Raw genomic sequence first — 19070 nt, forward strand, 5'->3', positions numbered from 1 at the left:
CGGCTTCTTTCGCTTTGTTGCCAACTATCCATTGTTTATGGCTGTGCTTAAGTAACAAATCGGGGTTGGAGGTGGCGTCTGCGAAGGCGATACTCAACGGTGAATAGGGAATCGGGCGATGAACTGGAAATTGTTTATGGTGGTGGAGATTGACATGGATGCTTCTGGTGAAAGCTGAAGCTGTGCTGTTTTTTTGGGTCTTACTGTTGTTGGGTTCTTTTTTTGCTTTACTTTTGTTTTAAGCCTTTTTTGTTTGTTTATAAGTGTATGTTGGGCCTATAAAATTTCCCTTTTAACCAAAAAAAAAAAAACAAGAATCAAATTGATTCAAAGCAAAACCGATCATTTTTATTTTTCTCTATTTGATCCAGTTTGATTCACCAATTTAAATGTCCACCCTTACTTCAAACCCGACCGGACCAATTCAATTGATTTGATTTCTTTTTGTGGTCATGTTCACATGAATCAAATTGGACTCAACCGTAACTTTATTATGGCTCCAATTTCGATTTGAGGAGTGAATCGGACTGAACCGGACCTTGTCCACCCTGCGGATATGCCGAGTCTTCGGGAGATGCACTTAAAGGTTTAATCTCGAACGTTCATAGTATCAACGGTCAGATCACCCCTTACCCTCCTTTATAATCCTTCAACTTTCTAGGGTTTCCCAATTCAAATAAAGCAACTAACAGAAGCTGCAAAGCAGCAGCAGCAAAGGGGTTTTTTTTTTTTTTGATCTTTTAATTCACTGAACGTCCCAAAAAGCGGCGCCGACCAACCATGGCGGCTAAAGGTCCCACCTTTGAAAGAATACGGTTTCCACGCCCTAATGTAAATTTTCCGACGATTTCCACCCTTTGAAAGAATACGATTTGTTGTCTAATTTCATTTGGGTATGGCAGTTTGTGGCCAACGGAGTGTTGTTCGCGGAGCCGAACGAGGTGCTGACCAGAGAGCCGGCGTAGGATGGCTACTCCGGCGTTGAAGTTAGGGTTACGCCGGTGTGGACCGAGATCTTCGTCAGAGCCACTTGGACTCAAAACGTTCTCGGTATGACATTGATTTTTTTTTTTTAATTTTTGGTTGAATTTGAGATTTTATGTAGATTTACGCTACGCAATTAGCTGAAAGTTAGTAACTTTGATCTTTTTAATATTTTGTTGGCTAGGTCCTTGAGAAAATGGAAGATCAAGGCTGATACTAGTGTTTGCATTTTTATTTTTTTGGGTAAAAAGTGTGTCCATTTTTTCAATGTTGAGATTAATTATTAAGTTTAAAAATCGAATTGATTTGGTTACTGATATGCTTATCTACTTGATGATAAGGCTTCGGAAATGACCCCGAAGTTCAATTATTGATCTTATGCGCAATTCATAAGACAATGTGAAGATTCAGTGTTAATAATTTCGTAGGATGAGATTATTTAAGAAAGAAATATGTGGACCTTATTAAGTGCAGTGAAGATTTCACGATAACTCAGTTGTTTCGGAATTGAATTCTTTACTATAGATATTGCAATAGAATCTGTTTCTTCTTAAAAGGAAGATTACAGCGCAATAGGTTCGGTATAGATGAGGCATTCTTCTACTTATAGAGAGTTTTGGGGAAAAAATGGTTTCCTGATTTAGCTTATAACATGAGTTGATAAGTTTGTGTTTCCTGATTAGACTTTTTTGTTGATGGGTTTAGGTGAGAAGGGAAGAAGAAGTAGAGAACTGACATCTGTTGTTCAGAAGCGTTTTAAGTTTTCGAGAACAGTGTTGATATTTAAGCAGAGAAAGTCAACAACCGAGGGCTCTGTGCCGTCGCTCAGGCAGAGTCTTTGGGTTACAAGCTTCTAGGAGGGTTTGCTATCCGGAGGTATGCTGAAAACTGACTTGATCTCTTTACCTATTGGTACAATGCTGTATGACTATTGGTTTTGAGATGCTTTATAAACCTTAGTCTGGGTAAAAGGAATGGTTTCCAATACTCTTTCTAACAGATGTCAGCTTAATAGCGTTCTGTTTTTAACTCCTTTTACCCACAATAATGGGTTAAGAGGATCCTAAAGAATGCTTACATTGCAGGTTGGAGTTTTGTTAGTCTGTTTGAACTGTTAATAGTTCTTGGAGTTCGGGAACTCCTACATTTCATAAAATTCCTTTGTTTCTGCATCTAATATACTAGTCAGTGAACCTCAATTTGACTAAGGGAATGAAATTAAGAAAAACCGTTTCACTAATTATTGTCGCATAGGTGCTGCTCCTGTTGAGATTTTTATTGTTGGGGATGTGACCTCCATCATCTCATTATATCTTATGCGGTTTCTTTCTAATCTATATTTATTGTATCACATGCACATACACAAACTCAAACTTGCACACATGAGCGTGCACACACAAGCACATGCGCGTACACAAACTCAAACTTGCACACATGGGCGTGCACACACAAGCACATGCGCGTGCGCGCGCACACACACACACACAAACTCACACACTCACACACTCATACATATCAGTTTTATTAGTGTTAGCATTCAATAATATATCTCTCTTTACTCACAATAATGGGTTAAGAGGATCCTTAAGAATGCTTATATTACAGGTTGGAGTTTTGTTAGTCTGTTTGAACTGTTAATAGTTCTTGGAGTTCGGGAACTCCTACATTTCATACCATTCCTGTGTTTCCGCATCTAATATACTAGTTAGTGAACCTCAGTTTGACTAAGGGAACGAAATTAAGAAAAAGCATTTCACTAATTATTGTCACATAGGTACCGCTCCATTTGAGATTTTTATTGTTGGGGATGTGACCTCCATCATCTCATTATATTTTATACGATTTCTTTCTACATTTATTGTATCACCTGCAAATGCACATGAACAAATTCAAACTTGCGCGCATGCGCGCACACACATACACACACTTGTACATATCAATTTTCTTAGCTTTAGCATTCAATAATATATCTCCTTTACTCACAATAATGGGTTCAGAGGATCCTTAAGAATGCTTACATTACAGGTTGGAGTTTTGTTAGTCTGTTTGAACTGTTAATAGTTCTTGGAGTTCGGGAACTCCTACATTTCATAACATTTATGTGTCATCCAAACCTAAACTGCCAGTCATTGAACATCACTGTGATTGAGGGAAATAAATGAAGTACAAACATTTACGACTAATTGAGTTTCAAACATGATTGAGCATTACATAAATGTTACTCCTGTTGGGATGATAAGTGTCAAATTTCTTAGTATCCAACATATCATTATATCTTATGCATTATCTCTATGAACTATCAAATTGCTTCCTGAAATTGTACACTTGTATATATTCATGGGAATCTATTAGCATTAATCTATAATAACAAAAGTTTTACTCCGTAGACTGCAACTATGTTTTACTCGCGAATTTTTAGTACAAATAATTATGTGTGTACATCTGCAATTAATTAAGTACAGTTTGTACATCCACGCAACAAAGATGATTTCTTTCTATAGAAAACAATTTCACATGTCTACTGTTTCTAGATGGTATTATTAATAGCTATAGCATTCAGATTTTATCTCCCTTTACTCATAATAATGGGTCAAGAGGACCCTTTGGATGCTTAAATTGCAGTTTGGAGTTTTGTTAGTCTGTTTGAACTGTTAATAGTTCTTGGAGTTCGGGAACTCCTACATTTCATAACATTCCTGTGTTTTCCAAAGCTAATATACTAGTCCTTGAACATCAGCATGAAATGTTACTTGGCAGCTTCAAACCTTAAGCTGTAGTGGCCAATGTTTTACATGCTAATTGTAAGTTTAAATATCTGAGTTCAGTATCCATGATCCACCTATTTAAGTTGACTTATCACTTTTTGCAAAATCCAAGCCCACTGTTGTGAGAGAACCCGTTAAGCTGTTAACATCTATTTATTTTGGGATATAGGTTAGTCTTGCAAAAGGAAAATACAATTGTCAATTTCATGCCCAATATCTTGTCAAATTTATTAGCATTCTTTTACATTTTCCCTACCTACAATACAATAATGGGTTAAGAGGATCCTCAAGAATGCTTACATTATATGTTTGGAGTTTTGTTAGTCTGTTTGAACTGTTAATAGTTCTTGGAGTTCGGGAACTCCTACATTTCTTAGCATTCCTGTATTATATAATCCTAATATACTTTTTATTTTGGGTTAAAAACCAATCCTAATATAGTCATTAATTGTCAGCGTGCTTGAGGGAATCAATTAATTAAACACGCATTACGAATTGAAGTTTGGGAAAACTAATGAAAAGGGCTTGGAAACTTTGAGTTTTAAAGAAAATGACAAAATAAAGGGTAAAGTGAATAGTATCGGGATTGACTTTTTAGTGTAAAAATATGGTTTTTCGTTAAAGTGAACAGTACCGGAAGCTTTTCGTTGAAGTTCCTTAATTTCAATCCTGAGTTAATCAATTCGTACTGTTCTTTTCAGAACCATAGTCCCTATGACATTCACCTGCACTGTTGGGATTGACCAATACACTGTTTCCTTGTTCCGTGTTGCTTGGTTTATGCCATAATTAGGCTTGTACAGATCTGTTTTTGCACAACCATTATGATTTAGTTATTACCTAGGTATATGGGTTTGTTGACTTCTATTGATCATTCCTCTACCTTCTTTTTTGTTAGGGCGTTCGTAGATTTGTCATGGAAAGTGCTGCAGAGGGATGCGAGGTGTGAACGAAAGCTGTTTCTTTCCACTTGACCTTATTAGGATGCACCAACATAGTAGAATGAATTTTTCTACTATACAACATGTGGGTCATGGTTAGTGGCAAACTCAGGGCTCAGTGTGCCAAGTATATGAAATTCAAGGATGGATACATGATATCCTCTGGCCAGCCTGTTAAGGAATATATATCGATGCTGCTGTGCCGCATGTGCTTCTTAGACAGGTTAGCTCCTCCACCATTCTGGCTTTTATGTGCTTTCGTTATCTTTACTTATTTTCCGTATATCCATTTTTCAGGGTGTTCTTGGGATTAAGGTCAAATCACGCTTGATTGGGATCCCAAGGGTAAGCAAGGCCCCAAAACACCCCTACCTGATCTGGTCACCATCCACCAACCCAAAGAAGACTACATCAGATCAGGCCCCCAGTTGTGGCAACTGAAAGTCTGAAATACCAGTTGCCCTTGTCGCTGGTTAGAGTTGTTTTTCCGCATGCTCAGTCCTTTTTCTTTTTTTTTTTGTCAATATACTAATTTCTCATATTCCGCATAATCTCATTTCTAGTTGGATGCCTGTTAGCACCCGACTGGAATATGAGAAATGAGATTATGTGTTTAGAATTGTAATTTTCTTAGCCAGCAAATATAAAAAGCAACTCAAGCTCTGTATGTTACCCGCGTTTATGTCCTCCCGATTTGTGTTCTTTAACGCTTATTTCTCTCTCTCTCTTGCCCCTTTTTTGGATTGCCTTTGATGCATATTTACTCTTATGGTTACAATTCAAAGAGAATTCTTTTTCTTTTTGATTAATGGGGGTTGGGAGTCGTGAACTTAAGAACCTCCTTTTAAGAGGAAGATTCAGGTGGGTTAAGTTTCACAATAGGCTAATAATAATGTGGTTCAAATTTGTATTTGATGAGAATTATATCTAAGACCTCTCATTTACAAGTGAAGAGGAATACTAGTAGACTAGTACTAAGTGTCCTCTTCCTATAGTTTTGAATAGGAATATTGCTTGGGCTTAATTGGGTTAATAGTTCATGTGGTAAAAAAATTAGAATTTAAGCTCATATGGTGAAAGATGTTAGGATTTAAGCCCAGAATTGAAAATTTCGTCAACTCTGTATTAATTGTTAAACACATGAGGCTCACATGTGTAACTAAAAAGATAAAGTCAGCCTCACATTTTAAGTCTCACGTGCTAACAATTAACGGAAAGTTTCGGTTTAGCCTAATATGTGCGGTTCATATGTTAATAATTAATTAAGAGTTGATGGTTTTGGGCATAATTCCTAACATACTTCATCAGAGGGGCTTAAAATCCTAATTTTTTACCACATGACCTATCTTTCAACTACCCTATCACCATGAGATTAAGGTCATCTCCAACCGAACCGGCCAAAGGGTCATAGGGCTAAAAATAGCTTGAAATAACACGAAAACGGTCTCCAACCGAAGACTAGGGCAAATGGCTTGCGGGCCCCACTAGGCAAAAAATTTGAAATCAGGCCAATCGGCTGGCCTATTCTAGCCATCCAACCAGCCCCAATCGACCCAAATATTTGAAAACGGCTACCTAGCGTTAGCATGATGCCAGCTAGCAATGGCTAGTTGATGTCATGCTATGCCAGGTTACTGTTGCATTTGATTTTTTTTTTTTTTTCTTTTGGGACAAATTTTTTTTCAAACAAAAAAATTCAAATTTGTTTTCCTATAAATACCTAAGTCATTCATACACCATTCCATCACCAAAAATCTTAGATTGAAGTTGTAGTTTTTAATATTTACGTTGTACTCTTTAAATTAAACAACACAATCTCCACCCTAGTACTACTTGGGGGAGTTAGTCAAACTTGAACAACATGAAACTTAAATGACATTAAACAAAATAAAACGTATTAAGATTATATAAAGATAAGAAATCCGGATGCTTATTTATTTGGGACAAGTGAGACTCAAAATATGTCTGAAAACCTTATTTTAATATGATAGTTTAATTTAAGTAACCATATTAATTCAATTAAAATAATAAATTATGTTTGGCATATGACTCTTTGGCCCTCTAGGCTGGGGATGGTTTTTTGTCAAAGGGCTATGTTTGGCCTATGGCCCTTTGACCTTTTTGATTGGAGATGGTATAAGATATGGTTTGACACTGTTTATTAAAATATTAATTTCTTGCAAGGCTCTACAGCTAAAGGGAGCCATTTGGCCATCATTCGGTTGGAATTGGTGAAAATTATGTGAAAAATGGTGTAAGAATGACTTAGGTATTTATAGGGGAAAAAATTAGAATTTTTTTTTTTAAATTCGTCCCAAAAAAAAAAAAAAATTAAATGCAACATTAACCTGGCGTCATGCTGATGCTAGGTAGCCGTTGCAATTCAGATTTTTGGGGCGCCCTGGGCTGGCTGGCTAGAATGGGCCAACCGATTGGCCTGATTTCATATTTTTGGCCTGATGGAGCCCATAAGCCCTTTGGCCTAACCCTCGGTTAGAGACTGTTTTGCGTCATTTCAAACTATTTTTAGCCCTATGACCATTTGGCTGGGTCGGTTGGAGATGACCTTACTAATTGAGTCACACTCATATTCTAACCAAGTAACAGTTAGTCTAAACCACTCAATATTGCATTTACACTTGTGTTCTTATCAACGGTAGGTATTAACCAACTAATTTTTTTGTCGTTTAATTTTTGTTGCCGTGTTGTGATAGTTTTGTCAAGAATCGCCACTGATGAATATGTAATTTGAACCCAATAACCAAAAAAAAAAAAAAAAAAAAAAAAAAAAAGCCTCAAATGGTCCATGTATTATAGTCATTTGGCTAATTTAGTCCTGTATTTTCAATTTGACAAATTTAATCCTCGTGTTTATCTCTGTTAGCCAATTAAAGACATTTCATTCAATCTCTGTTAAAAATTCATCAAAATAATATAACCGATTATAGAAAAATATGTTTTAATTAAAATAGAAAGAAATATAATTTCAAAGTGATTTTTTTTTAAGCAAGCCCACCATGCCATCCGCATTGTCCTTGACGCAAACCCAAACCCTAGCCACACGCGCAACTCAATGAATGCATCTTTAGGTCCACCTCGACCTCACTTGTTACTGTACGAGTTCCATCATCGTAGTCCCAAGAAAAATAATACCGACCACCTCATTTTCAACTATGTACCAACCACCTCATTTTGGACTATGTAATCAATCGAGAAACTAATCGCAATTGAAAGAACCATATATTACACTCTCTTTATTTAAATTTAAATTTACATAAATATGCAAATTAATGAGAAATAACATATATAAAGGATAAAACTTTCAATCTGAAAATTATTTAAGGTTGTGATAAAGGGCAGGTGGGGGGGGGGGGATGCAAAATGGGAGAGGAGAACGTTAGGGAGAATGTTCGGGAGTAGGGGTAGAGTAATTTTTCATCTAATTTTTACTTTTATCATTTTCAAATTTGTAAATCAAATAGATACTGTTATAAATAAATTGGAAGGAATTGTTATTAGCATTCCAAAAATCTCATTCTACACTCCAAACTTTCTATATTTGGAAAGATAAATACAATTGTGAGGAGTGTATATAAAATTTTTGGAGTGCCATTAATATTTCCCTATGTGATCATTAATTGACTAGCGGAAATAAACATGATAACTAAATTGGGCAATTTAAAACACAAAGACTAATTGACGCAATAAGAAGAATACCAAGATCATTTTGACATTTAAGCAAAAAAAAAAAAAAAAAACTACTCAAAAAGAAAAATAAATTAAAAAAAAACAAAAAATTTAAAGAGACCCGGACGCCAAGTCCAATTGTGAACTGCATTGGAAGTAGTGTTTGGAGTCCGCTACCGTACGACATTATGTTCACAGCGTACTAAAAAAGCGAGCCAAAAAAGCAGAAGCGCACACAGACGGGCGCAGTGCACCAGAAGAACAATCTGATTGTTTTCCCTTTCCTCAAAGCTTCCCGCACAAGCTTTCTCTCAGAAAACGACTCGTCTTCTTCCCAACTCAGTGCCCGGCGCGCTTCGAATCGGTCGATATCCTTGCAATTTTACACTCGCAAGGACTGAGTCAACTCGCTCCTCATTCTCACAGTCCTATGGTGAGCCCCGTCCTACTTAATTTCGCTTCATCTGCTATTCAAGTTTGCTCCGAATGTGAAAATTTTGAACAATTTCTAGTGTTTCGGTACTTCTGCATGTAAATTTTCAGCTTTTAGTGTGATATCATTTGAATTACTTAGCAATTTTGCCTGAAATGGTGCTTTTCTCTCACTAGAAATGTAGTTTTATGTAATTGCGATTGGAAATTTGCAGTCTTTGGAGGAAATGCAGTTTGATATAGTGTTAATTTCGTTTTTGCTGTTTTCTTTTCGGTTTTCGAAAATTTTGAATTTTGAATTGCAGGTTTGAGTATTTGAATCGGAGAATTTTGTTTATTTGTTTTGAATTCTGGGTGCATTTATATTTTAGTGGATAAGATCTTATTTTTATTACCTTTGAAATTTTTAAAAGTTAACTTTGTTTTTTGTTTTTGTTTATTTGGTTTTGAGGTATCAGTTTGTGTATTTGAGTTGCATGTGGTGGATTTTCCATGGAAACAGTGGTCGGTGTTGAGGGGAATGATGAAGGGATGTGTGAGGAGAGTAGGGTTGAGAAAAGTAGCTCTTCTTTGTCTTCGCCAAAGCAGATTGCCGATCCTGTTGTATACAAGCTCGTTCGGGTATGTTTCATTTGCATTAAAAGTTCAACTATTCTGTAGGTGCTAGTAGTTTTGTGCACATAAAATTGGAGTGTAAGTGTTTGAACATTCCTTATGATTGGTTTGACTTTCAAATTTGTACAGAAACATGATAACTTGATAGGCTTGGGTAATGGGCGTTCATGATACTGCTTTAGAGCCTATAAAGGACTGTATATCGATCAAGAGATTTTTAACAGTTATTTTATTCATAAATTACAATTAGAAGCAGTCAAGCCATCAATTAATGATTACAATTAGAATCAGCCAGGCTGCTGCCTGCCTTCTGGGCGAATCAGATTTTAGAAAATAATAGTAGATACGAATTGAAGCTTGAGCATTACAATTTGATGTGTTCTTTCTCTAAAGCTTTGATTTTGGGGATTTAGTTTGTCACCAATTCTAAATTCAAGGTTTATACTTGGATTAAATGAGAGGCCAGCTTTTGGTTTGGTGACAGGTTTTCCATAATGCTTTAAGGGGGAAATTTAAAATTGCACTGCAGTTACAACTATGGACTTGTTACTTCAAGTTCGAAAATTTCATTGCCATTTATTTTGTATTCTTTAGATTCATAACGTCTTATTTGATTCCAGGTTGAAGGTGATGGGAGATTAGTGCCAGCAACAGATGATGAAGTAATGGAAGTTGAGGATTTTCTTGTTGATGAGACGGTTGAATTACCTGTTATTACAGAGGCTGGAAATGGTCGGTGCATTTCCAACGAAGAGTCTTCCTCTGGGAAACCTCAGAAAGAAAGCTCAGAAGGTCTATTTGATTTATTGTTGTGACTAATTATTTCATTTCCATCTGTATCATTATGGATCATTTTACGTAGTAACTTTAAGGGCATGCAATTTGGAACCTTAAGCTATAACTTCTGTATATAATGACTATTGGAATCTGATTTTTATCTATTCATATTTTTGTATTGAATCATTCAAGTTACATGCGCATCTCAAATCTCAATTCTCAAAATTAGTTTGACAAATCTTATTCCAACTTACTTTTTCTCCTCAATGGCTTTGGAGTTCATTTATATTCAACACCAAAGTGACTACTTTTTGGGTACTTTCAGTTATATTCAAGATATGTTTTGCATACCTCTTGTTTCCCTGACTTAGTGAAGTATTGTTTCAATGAAAAATGACTTTGTGAGAAACTAGGTGTAGAACTTGGTTTGTTAAATTATTTGAAGACATTCTATTTTTATATCTTATGGTGTTGGTTCTGTAATGGTTTTCATCTCTCACAGAGCAATACATTTCCAGGTGTCTCACATTCAGAGAACACAGAAGCTGATGTGAAATTAAGTGCACGGCTTGAGGTATTGACTTGCTTTCTCTGGATAAAATTTCCTCCTGTTGTAGAATCAGATGGTCGAATACTATCTTGCATAAACATATGGCCTGCTATGACTGTTCTGAATAGCATATTTCTTTTGGATAACTTTATCTTTATGTCTTTTTAATAAATTGATTCAAGTGCTTGGATATGTTTACAGATACCCCTTGTACATCAGTTATATTTCCTAGCTGCTATGCATTTTAATCTTGTAGAAAGGAATTTCTTGATCTTGAAATTTATCGTCTGTATTATGTGTTAGTGGCATATTTCTTTATCAACTGGCTTGATTGTTCATTTCATAAACTTATAGATAGTTTCTTTCAATTCTTCTTTTTCTTGCATCTCTAGAAGTATGTGTACAATTTTAGCATATCTAGTTATTAATCGTCTTGGATCCTTCTCGGCCTCTAAAATCTCTTTGTAGTACATTGAGGAGATGTTGCAAAAGGTCAAACAGGAAGAGAGGCTCCGCTTAGCATGTGGATCTCCTGATCATTCTTCTGCTTTTATGAATGTAGACATCCAGTGTTCTGATCAGCATGATAAATTACCTGCTATTGATGAGAGGCTGCAATCTGAAATTCCTTTGCAGGATATTGTTCCTTCTTCATCACTAAGTCCAGATGGAAGCCATATTAATGAATCTGGGAGAATTGGGGAGTGCTCAAAACAACCGCTGGATGGACCAATAGAAAGTGGGTCATCAGCTTCTGTCATCTGCACTGGTCCAAAGCCTGATATTAATACACTAAAGGGGGAGATATGCTTGGACAACCTATCAATTAGAGAACTTCATGAATTATTTCGGGCAACTTTTGGGAGAGAAACTACTGTTAAGGACAAGTTATGGCTTAAGAGGAGGATCACAATGGCGTTGACTAACTCTTGTGATGTTTCAACAACAACTTTCACTATTGTAGATAACAAATTGGTGAACAAGGGTAAAGATGATAGCATTCAGAACGCAGATGGTATGCTCACTGAGGGGTCAGATGGTGAAGCAAAGAATCTTGGGTATGAAACTTCACCAACTAGCCACAGTAGCAAAATGGAAAATCATGTCACTGTTTCAGGCAAGAGATTGGTAAACATTAGTGCAGAACTGGATTGTGGAAGTGAGGACCTTCACACAGATCAGAGAGCTGCCAAACGAATTCGAAAGCCCACTAAGAGATATATTGAAGAGCTTTCTGAAGTTGAATCAAAAGATTGTAGCCCAAAAGTGATTAGTCCAGTTAAAAGTGCGGGACAGCAACAAACATCTCCAAATTCTTGTAGGCCTCTTGGAAATGTCCCTTTAAATGAGAGAGCTATTGCCACCAGGTTGGACCCTCTTGGAAGTGTGACAAATGTCCCTCCAAATGAGAGAACGTTTGTCACCAGGTTGGATTCTCTTGGCGGATCTGGGGTTCAGGTTCCTTATGTTTCTCGAGTTCGTAGAAGCCGTCCAAGGAAAAATATTATGGCCCTTATGGTAGGTAAAACCCTTTTATAATATGGCAATACGAGTTGCTTTATCATTTCTTTTGTTTTTGTTCTTAAGCATGGGAATTACTATTATGATATAGCACTATAAGTCATCTGTACGACACAATACCTGAATGCGTTCGATTTTTTATTTGTAGAAGTTTGATATGAGTGGAATGGGTGTGACAGCTAAACTTGTAAAAGAGGCCTTTAGTGTGCGTAGTTCTGTATCAGAGAGTGAGCATGCAGACAAAGTCTTGAAAGTCAGATCTGCTTCTGAACGGATGAAACCACGGGTAAGATCAAGTTTGCTTAACTGGATTCCATTATTCTTACTTCACATTGAGTAATGGGCATGTGTTTTTGAATTTGATAATGTGTCGATAACATTAGTGTAGCCGGTTATTAGTTTTGGACTGGTATTTTGTATTATTGAGGACTAACGGGGGTAATGACTTTTTTTTTTTTAATATCATGGTTTGTCTTTTGTTTGAGTGCTATACTGAATTACCTTTCAATTGGTTTGCATGCTAATTTTTTTGTTATGTTAATTGGTTGTCTATGTAGTGTATTGCTGAGCCAGAGGAAGACAAACGTCGCTCACTAATGGGCACAATCGAACCGCGAAGGAACTTGGGCATTAAACAGACAGATTCATCCGAGGACAATTCAGATGATGGTACAGCCCAGATTCCCACAGCGAAAGGTGGAATGAGGAGGAAACACCATCGAGCTTGGACTCTTGTTGAGGTTATAAAATTAGTTGAGGGTGTCTCTAAGTGTGGCACTGGGAGGTGGTCTGAGATCAAAAGGCTTTCCTTTGCATCGTATTCATATCGCACTTCTGTTGATCTCAAGGTATGTTTTTTCTGTACAATTTGTATTCAAGGTACCAAGTTCATTTGGCATCTTGTTATACTAAAAAAATGGTGAATACTTTTCACTGAGAAAACGTGTGTCATTTTGCAGGACAAGTGGAGAAACCTGCTGAAAGCTAGCGTTGCGCAAACGCCTCCTGATGATGGAGTGAGTACATTCCCCTTACCTCTCTTTTATGAGTTGGTTAGACGGGAAGTGTGGAACTTCCCATCTCTTTCCAATGCAAGCTTTATTTGAACTCTTTCCTCAGCCTTTAAATACTAATATTGCATCCAAATATTATCTTCCAGAGATTCCAATATTCTGTAAATAAAATTTTCGAACTTTTATCACTTCTCCATAGCATTTTACAACTTGAACTGGCATATTTGAATTTTTATTATCTACTGCAAAATCTGCTGCCCTATGGTGGTTTACTTCATCGTAACTCGCAAACTGATGTTTGGCATCTGTACTAGGAATCAAATATGCCTATGTATATAGTACACTATACGCCATTGATTTTCTCTCCGGATGTTCTTTTGAGTACGGACATAACTTGGTTTGTCCGTGGGGAATTGTGCAGATAAACTCCCGGAAACATGCTTCAGTACCCATCCCGGCATCAATTTTGTTAAAAGTAAGAAAGCTTGCTGAGATGCAGGTGCAGGTACCGCCAAATCTAGGGCCGAGCAAGCTGGCCACTGTTAGCAGTCGAAGCGTGCATCAAATGCGACCAGGCTTCTTGTAACATTGTATATAAGGATACTGCTGGACTGTAACCGCTTTCCTCTGCTGGCATTCACTTGTTACATGGCTGATGTGCTGCAGAGGGATTGCTGAGATGTAGGCTTAAACATGTTTATGATACATTCCCCGACTCCTAAGTTCCTAACACAATTTCTTTCTCAGTTATTAATTTATTATGATAGGGTTTATGCCTCATGTTAAAAATTGATCAATTTTTGCACGGCAAGTCGACCGGCGTACACTTACCGGTTGATCAGCCGAATGTCAAACATGTTTAAAGTGACTAATTACCCTTTATTTCTTTGTTATGGACGATAATTATCTTGGTTCATAAATAGGTCGTGAATAAATAATAAAACTATATAGGCAAATAACCAAAGGCTAACACTACCTTTTGAACCGAAAAATGGCTAAAGCTATCTGATTTGGGAGTTGGGTGAAGAAAATATTGAATTAGGACCTAAACAATGAACTATTCCACTCATGGAATTAAATTTGTGGAGTGAGCCAAAGAGACTAGCCATATTAGGTTACTAGAATTCGGATCCTCTTTGTGAGGATTCTAGGATTCGTGAATCGTGTCCATTTGTTGTACATCGTGTGGTCAGAAATTATTTTAAATATTTTTATTTAAAATTAAACACAAACAGTATCTGACAAAAATTGACTGTACGATATACGATGAACGAACACGATTCATGAATCCTCCGGATCCTCGCCAAAAGGATCTAGAGAGGATTTTGTTTGAAGTTACTAACTACTAATTATTACAGCTTGAGCGCTGTTGATATGTTGTGGGTCTCACATACTTGCCATAGGTATGTATGGTCACTGTTTGACATTTAGTTGCAGAAATGAACAAGTTTCATTCTATTATCTTTGTGTGGTCTTTATGTCATTGTCGCGTCGTCGATATATAATTAATATGTCATCTTTATTAAAAATGATCATTTCTGTGACTAAATGTCAAAAAGTGATCATTCCTGCTAATTGTTCAAAATTTTGATGAAACTGTACGATATGGATGAAAGTGTAAGATCACGTTGATGGATTTGAAACATAAGGAACGAAATTTATGAGTAATCCAAATGGCACAAAACTTTGTTGTAAAAACACATTAGGATTATATGATAGATACGAAGTTCGATGAGGAGGAAAAACAAATGAGGAGGAAAAACAAAAAGGGACCGGAAGTTTGATGAGATGGTACCCAAGAAAGAGGCCCAAGACGCACATTACCCAACCCACGATCCTTACATTTAAAAGCCCATACTCTCTCTCTTCTTCAGCCCTAACTCTCTCTCTCTCCCTCTCTCTCTCTCTCTCTCTCTGGTACTTTCAGGCTTTCAGCGCCGGAGACATCATCGTCGCCAACTGAGTCACGGTGAGTCCTCCACCGCATCTCTTCCACTCCCTCCAATTCGTAAACTACCTTTTCTTCCTTCAAGAATTCAACCTCCCTGACAGCAATTCAACATGTTCTCTCTCACTGTAATCCACTCTGTTTGGTGTCCGAGACATCGCTGTTGAATCGACGATTTCTCGGCAACCAAACAGACCTTTCGATTTCTTTTCAATTATCCAATTAGTAGTTTTGTATATCTCAACTGTTCCTGCTGTTGCTTTTTTAGTTGTAGGAGCTGAAACAATCCAGTAGCAATGGGGATCATTGAAAGGATCAAGGAAATTGAGGCCGAAATGGCTCGGACTCAGAAAAATAAAGCCACAGGTAATTTCCCTTTTTACTTAATTTACCTATATTTATTGGGTATTTAAATATAATATGGTCTTTTATGAATTGGGTTATATCTTAATTTTTTGTTTATTTAATTGGAATGCTGAAAAAATGCAGAGTATCATCTTGGCCAGCTCAAGGCAAAGATTGCCAAGCTCAGGACTCAGCTTTTGGAGCCTCCAAAAGTATGCAACTTTTCCACACGCGCACACACACACACACACACACACACACACACACACACGAGTTTGATATGATATGAATGTAGAATTTTCCTGTATTAACGTTAGGAACTTTGATGGCCATGAGCTTCTTGGTAATGCTTTGTACAATAGTTTTGTTTATGTGGTTGCGGTTTAGAGTTTCCATTTTTAATGATTCAAAACTGAAATTCAGGGGTCTAGCGGAGGTGGAGATGGTTTCGAAGTTACAAAGTTTGGTCACGGACGTGTTGCGCTTATTGGGTTTCCAAGGTTTGCGATATTTATATAACCTTAACATGCATTGTGTATAGTTTGAAGAAAACAAAATGAAATGTTTTGGCTTTAAAAGCAACAAGACATGGCCAGTCCTCATGAGTTTTGCCTATTGCTTGTAGTGTGGGGAAGTCGACACTTTTGACTATGTTGACGGGCACACACTCTGAAGCTGCATCTTATGAGTTCACAACTCTTACCTGCATTCCTGGGATTATACATTACAATGATACAAAAATTCAGCTGCTCGATCTTCCTGGAATTATTGAAGGTGCTTCAGAAGGCAAAGGTCGTGGGAGGCAGGTGAATATTCTCTTTAAGATTCTTCTCCTCTTGTGATAACATGTCATTATTCGTTTATCGTACAATAATATTATGAGAATTTTAGAACAAGATTTTTAAATGAACGCCTCATGATAGAAAGGTGATGACTTGTATTTGGCCCTTGGCAATTCAATATCTTCTCTTCTGCTCCGATTTCCAAGTATCATGGAAATGGATAGAATTTGATAAGACTCTCTCTTGCAGGTTATTGCTGTTGCCAAGTCTTCAGATATTGTGTTGATGGTCCTTGATGCCTCAAAAGTAAGTATTTATTCTGTAGTAACATGCTGTTGTTACTATTGGTATGTCAATAGCTGATAAATAAGTTTACTACTCGTCTGCTTACTGACCTTTCATTGTTTTCATTCTTAGCAACCTGCTCGACCTCTTGACCCTGTCCTGTTGATGCCTTATGTTGATTACCTGTTTTTGCTTGGTTTCTGTCAGTTATTTAGTCTAACACTTGCGTTTTGATGTTTCAGAGTGAAGGCCATCGGCAAATATTGACAAAGGAGCTGGAAGCTGTGGGCTTACGTTTAAACAAGAAGCCGCCTCAAGTAAGTTTTATCTTCTTAATATTTATTAGCATTTTTGAAAACAGACTGAACTTGGTCTTAGTTTCTGTCGGGTTTTTAGCTGTTTCCATATATTGTTTGTTATGTTTGCTTTGTTAACTGTGGGCTTAAGCTGGATTTTGTATTTTCTTCCATTGGCAGATATACTTCAAAAAGAAAAAGACTGGAGGAATTTCTTTCAACAGCACTTGCACTTTGACTCATGTGGATGAGAAGCTTTGTTATCAAATTCTACACGAATACAAAATTCACAATGCTGAGGTACTTAGGATTAGTCAAGATTGTCCTTTATCAAAGCTAATGGTGATTCTTTTATTGGGCATACACAACTAATGGTACATGATTTTCTTTTAGTCACTGTACAATCTTTCATTTGGGTGATACTTTCTTTTCTGTGCTCATCCCATGGAAAAGAATACTCATGTATAATAAATTTAATGCAGTTGCTGTTTCGCGAGGATGCGACAGTGGATGATCTTATTGATGTGATTGAGGGAAACCGGAAATACATGAAGTGTGTATATGTGTACAACAAGATAGACGTTATTGGTATTGATGATGTGGACAAATTAGCCCGTCAGCCGAATTCTGTCGTCATTAGTTGCAATCTCAAGGCAAGTTCTACACTTCTTGTTTTTATTCAAATGAGATACGGAGTACATCCGTGTTACCAGTAAGAAACCTTGAGCAATCTCTGCAGTTGCAAAATTGAAAAACTTTTGGTCAGAGCACAGAAGACATTGCATACTGTGGTTCTTTCCATTAGAATTGTGTTTTTGCTGGACCCTAATTTTCAACACGTGTAAAAATTACATTACAATTTATTTAGAGGCCATTTGATAACCATTCCATTTTCAGTTAAAAATAAAAATAAAAAAAAGCTGAAAACCAAAAACTAAAAATGAAATGGTTTTCAAATGGCCCCTCAATAAATATAAATGAATAGTATCGCATATGAAACGGTTCAGAAAGATTAACTGTGTTTTTACCTTGCTCAACAGCTGAACTTTGACAGACTACTTGCAAAAATGTGGGAAGAGATGGGACTTGTTAGAGTTTATACAAAGCCGCAGGGCCAGCAACCTGATTTCGGTGATCCAGTAGTTCTTTCTGCTGTAAGTTGCAAATATTTTTGATCTATGTATCTTTATAGGATCAATTAGCTCTCCATCATATGAGCTTTCTGGCTTTGTTTGTTTTCTCTTATTCCTCTTTGCATGTATGTGTAGGATAGAGGGGGCTGCACTGTTGGAGACTTTTGTAATCACATACACAGGAGTTTGGTGAAGGAAGTCAAATACGTGTTAGTGTGGGGTACAAGTGCAAGGCACTACCCACAACATTGTGGCCTCGGTAATGTTTTGAATGATGAAGATGTGGTCCAAATTGTGAAGAAAAAGGTAAACCGGTCTTTCTGTTGTTCATTGCAAGTAAAATTTTCTTATAGATACATACAATATCGCATTGATTTCTCTGCGTAATTTTTGGGTCCCATGATTATTCTGATTCCAGATGCTTGTTGGGTCTTACTGTTTTCTGTTCTCTTTGCAACCGGATGAGGAAAGAAATATTCTTTCGAAAACAATCTAATATTTGGCATTTGGATTCTCCAGGACAAGGAAGGGGAAGGGAGGGGTCGGTTCAAGTCACATTCAACAGACCCTGCTCGTATATCTGACAGAGTGAAGAAGGCTCCCCTGAAGCAGTAGTATCATTGATAGGCATACCATGCAGACCCGAGTTTCTTACATGAACCGCCACAGAAGAATGATCCACGGATGAGATGTATTTGAGATGCCTATGGAGCACGACATAAGCAAATCATTTGCTTAAGTCTAAGTGAAGAATTGGTGCTAGAGTGTCGTGCTTATGGGAATAGGTAGATTTTTTGGTCCTTGTGTTGTAAGTTTAGATCAATTACTTCATGGAATGTTGAACATGTACTGCACCATGATCTCTGTTTTGGAGATGGTGTTTAATACACTTCGAAAACGCTCTTTGGCTTTATCTTGCTCGCGTGCCAAGCATAGATTCCGAGCCTATCTACCTAAATCGGATGCACACATTTGTAGAAAGAGAACAGTATTTTT

The 19070-nt window shown here is 37.0% G+C and overlaps 2 protein-coding genes and 1 long non-coding RNA gene across 7 annotated transcripts; all 3 read left to right on the forward strand.

The window, feature by feature from the left end:
* The first annotated feature begins 688 nt into the window (after positions 1 to 688).
* Positions 689 to 5589, forward strand: LOC137741058 (uncharacterized). The gene is made up of 5 exons (XR_011069200.1): positions 689 to 831; positions 903 to 1050; positions 1690 to 1860; positions 4648 to 4913; positions 4988 to 5589. It is a non-coding gene; the product is annotated as an uncharacterized lncRNA (long non-coding RNA).
* Positions 5590 to 8464: 2875 nt separating this feature from the next.
* On the forward strand, positions 8465 to 14046 carry LOC137739531 (uncharacterized). Of its 5 annotated transcripts, none has more exons than XM_068479133.1 (9): positions 8465 to 8810; positions 9268 to 9430; positions 10045 to 10216; positions 10720 to 10775; positions 11220 to 12269; positions 12424 to 12558; positions 12830 to 13120; positions 13232 to 13288; positions 13707 to 14046. In XM_068479133.1, exons 2-9 carry the CDS (start codon positions 9302 to 9304, stop codon positions 13869 to 13871), a joined length of 2055 nt encoding a protein of 684 aa, XP_068335234.1. In that variant the 5' UTR covers positions 8465 to 8810; positions 9268 to 9301; the 3' UTR covers positions 13872 to 14046. The 5 variants fall into 5 exon arrangements, with proteins under 5 accessions (XP_068335234.1, XP_068335233.1, XP_068335232.1 ...); XM_068479132.1 differs by having other exon boundaries at positions 8467 to 8810; positions 9261 to 9430; positions 12421 to 12558; XM_068479131.1 differs by having other exon boundaries at positions 8468 to 8810; positions 12421 to 12558.
* A 1155-nt stretch (positions 14047 to 15201) lies between these two features.
* LOC137740353 (developmentally-regulated G-protein 2-like) lies at positions 15202 to 18987 on the forward strand. Its single transcript, XM_068480220.1, has 12 exons — positions 15202 to 15254; positions 15502 to 15599; positions 15723 to 15790; positions 16002 to 16078; positions 16204 to 16384; positions 16610 to 16666; positions 16888 to 16962; positions 17122 to 17241; positions 17424 to 17594; positions 17982 to 18095; positions 18210 to 18380; positions 18594 to 18987. Exons 2-12 carry the CDS (start codon positions 15530 to 15532, stop codon positions 18687 to 18689), a joined length of 1200 nt encoding a protein of 399 aa, XP_068336321.1. The 5' UTR covers positions 15202 to 15254; positions 15502 to 15529; the 3' UTR covers positions 18690 to 18987.
* The last annotated feature ends 83 nt before the right edge of the window (positions 18988 to 19070 follow it).

This window comes from Pyrus communis, chromosome 7 (genome assembly GCF_963583255.1).
Source record: "Pyrus communis chromosome 7, drPyrComm1.1, whole genome shotgun sequence".
NCBI classification, from domain to species: Eukaryota; Viridiplantae; Streptophyta; class Magnoliopsida; order Rosales; family Rosaceae; genus Pyrus; species Pyrus communis.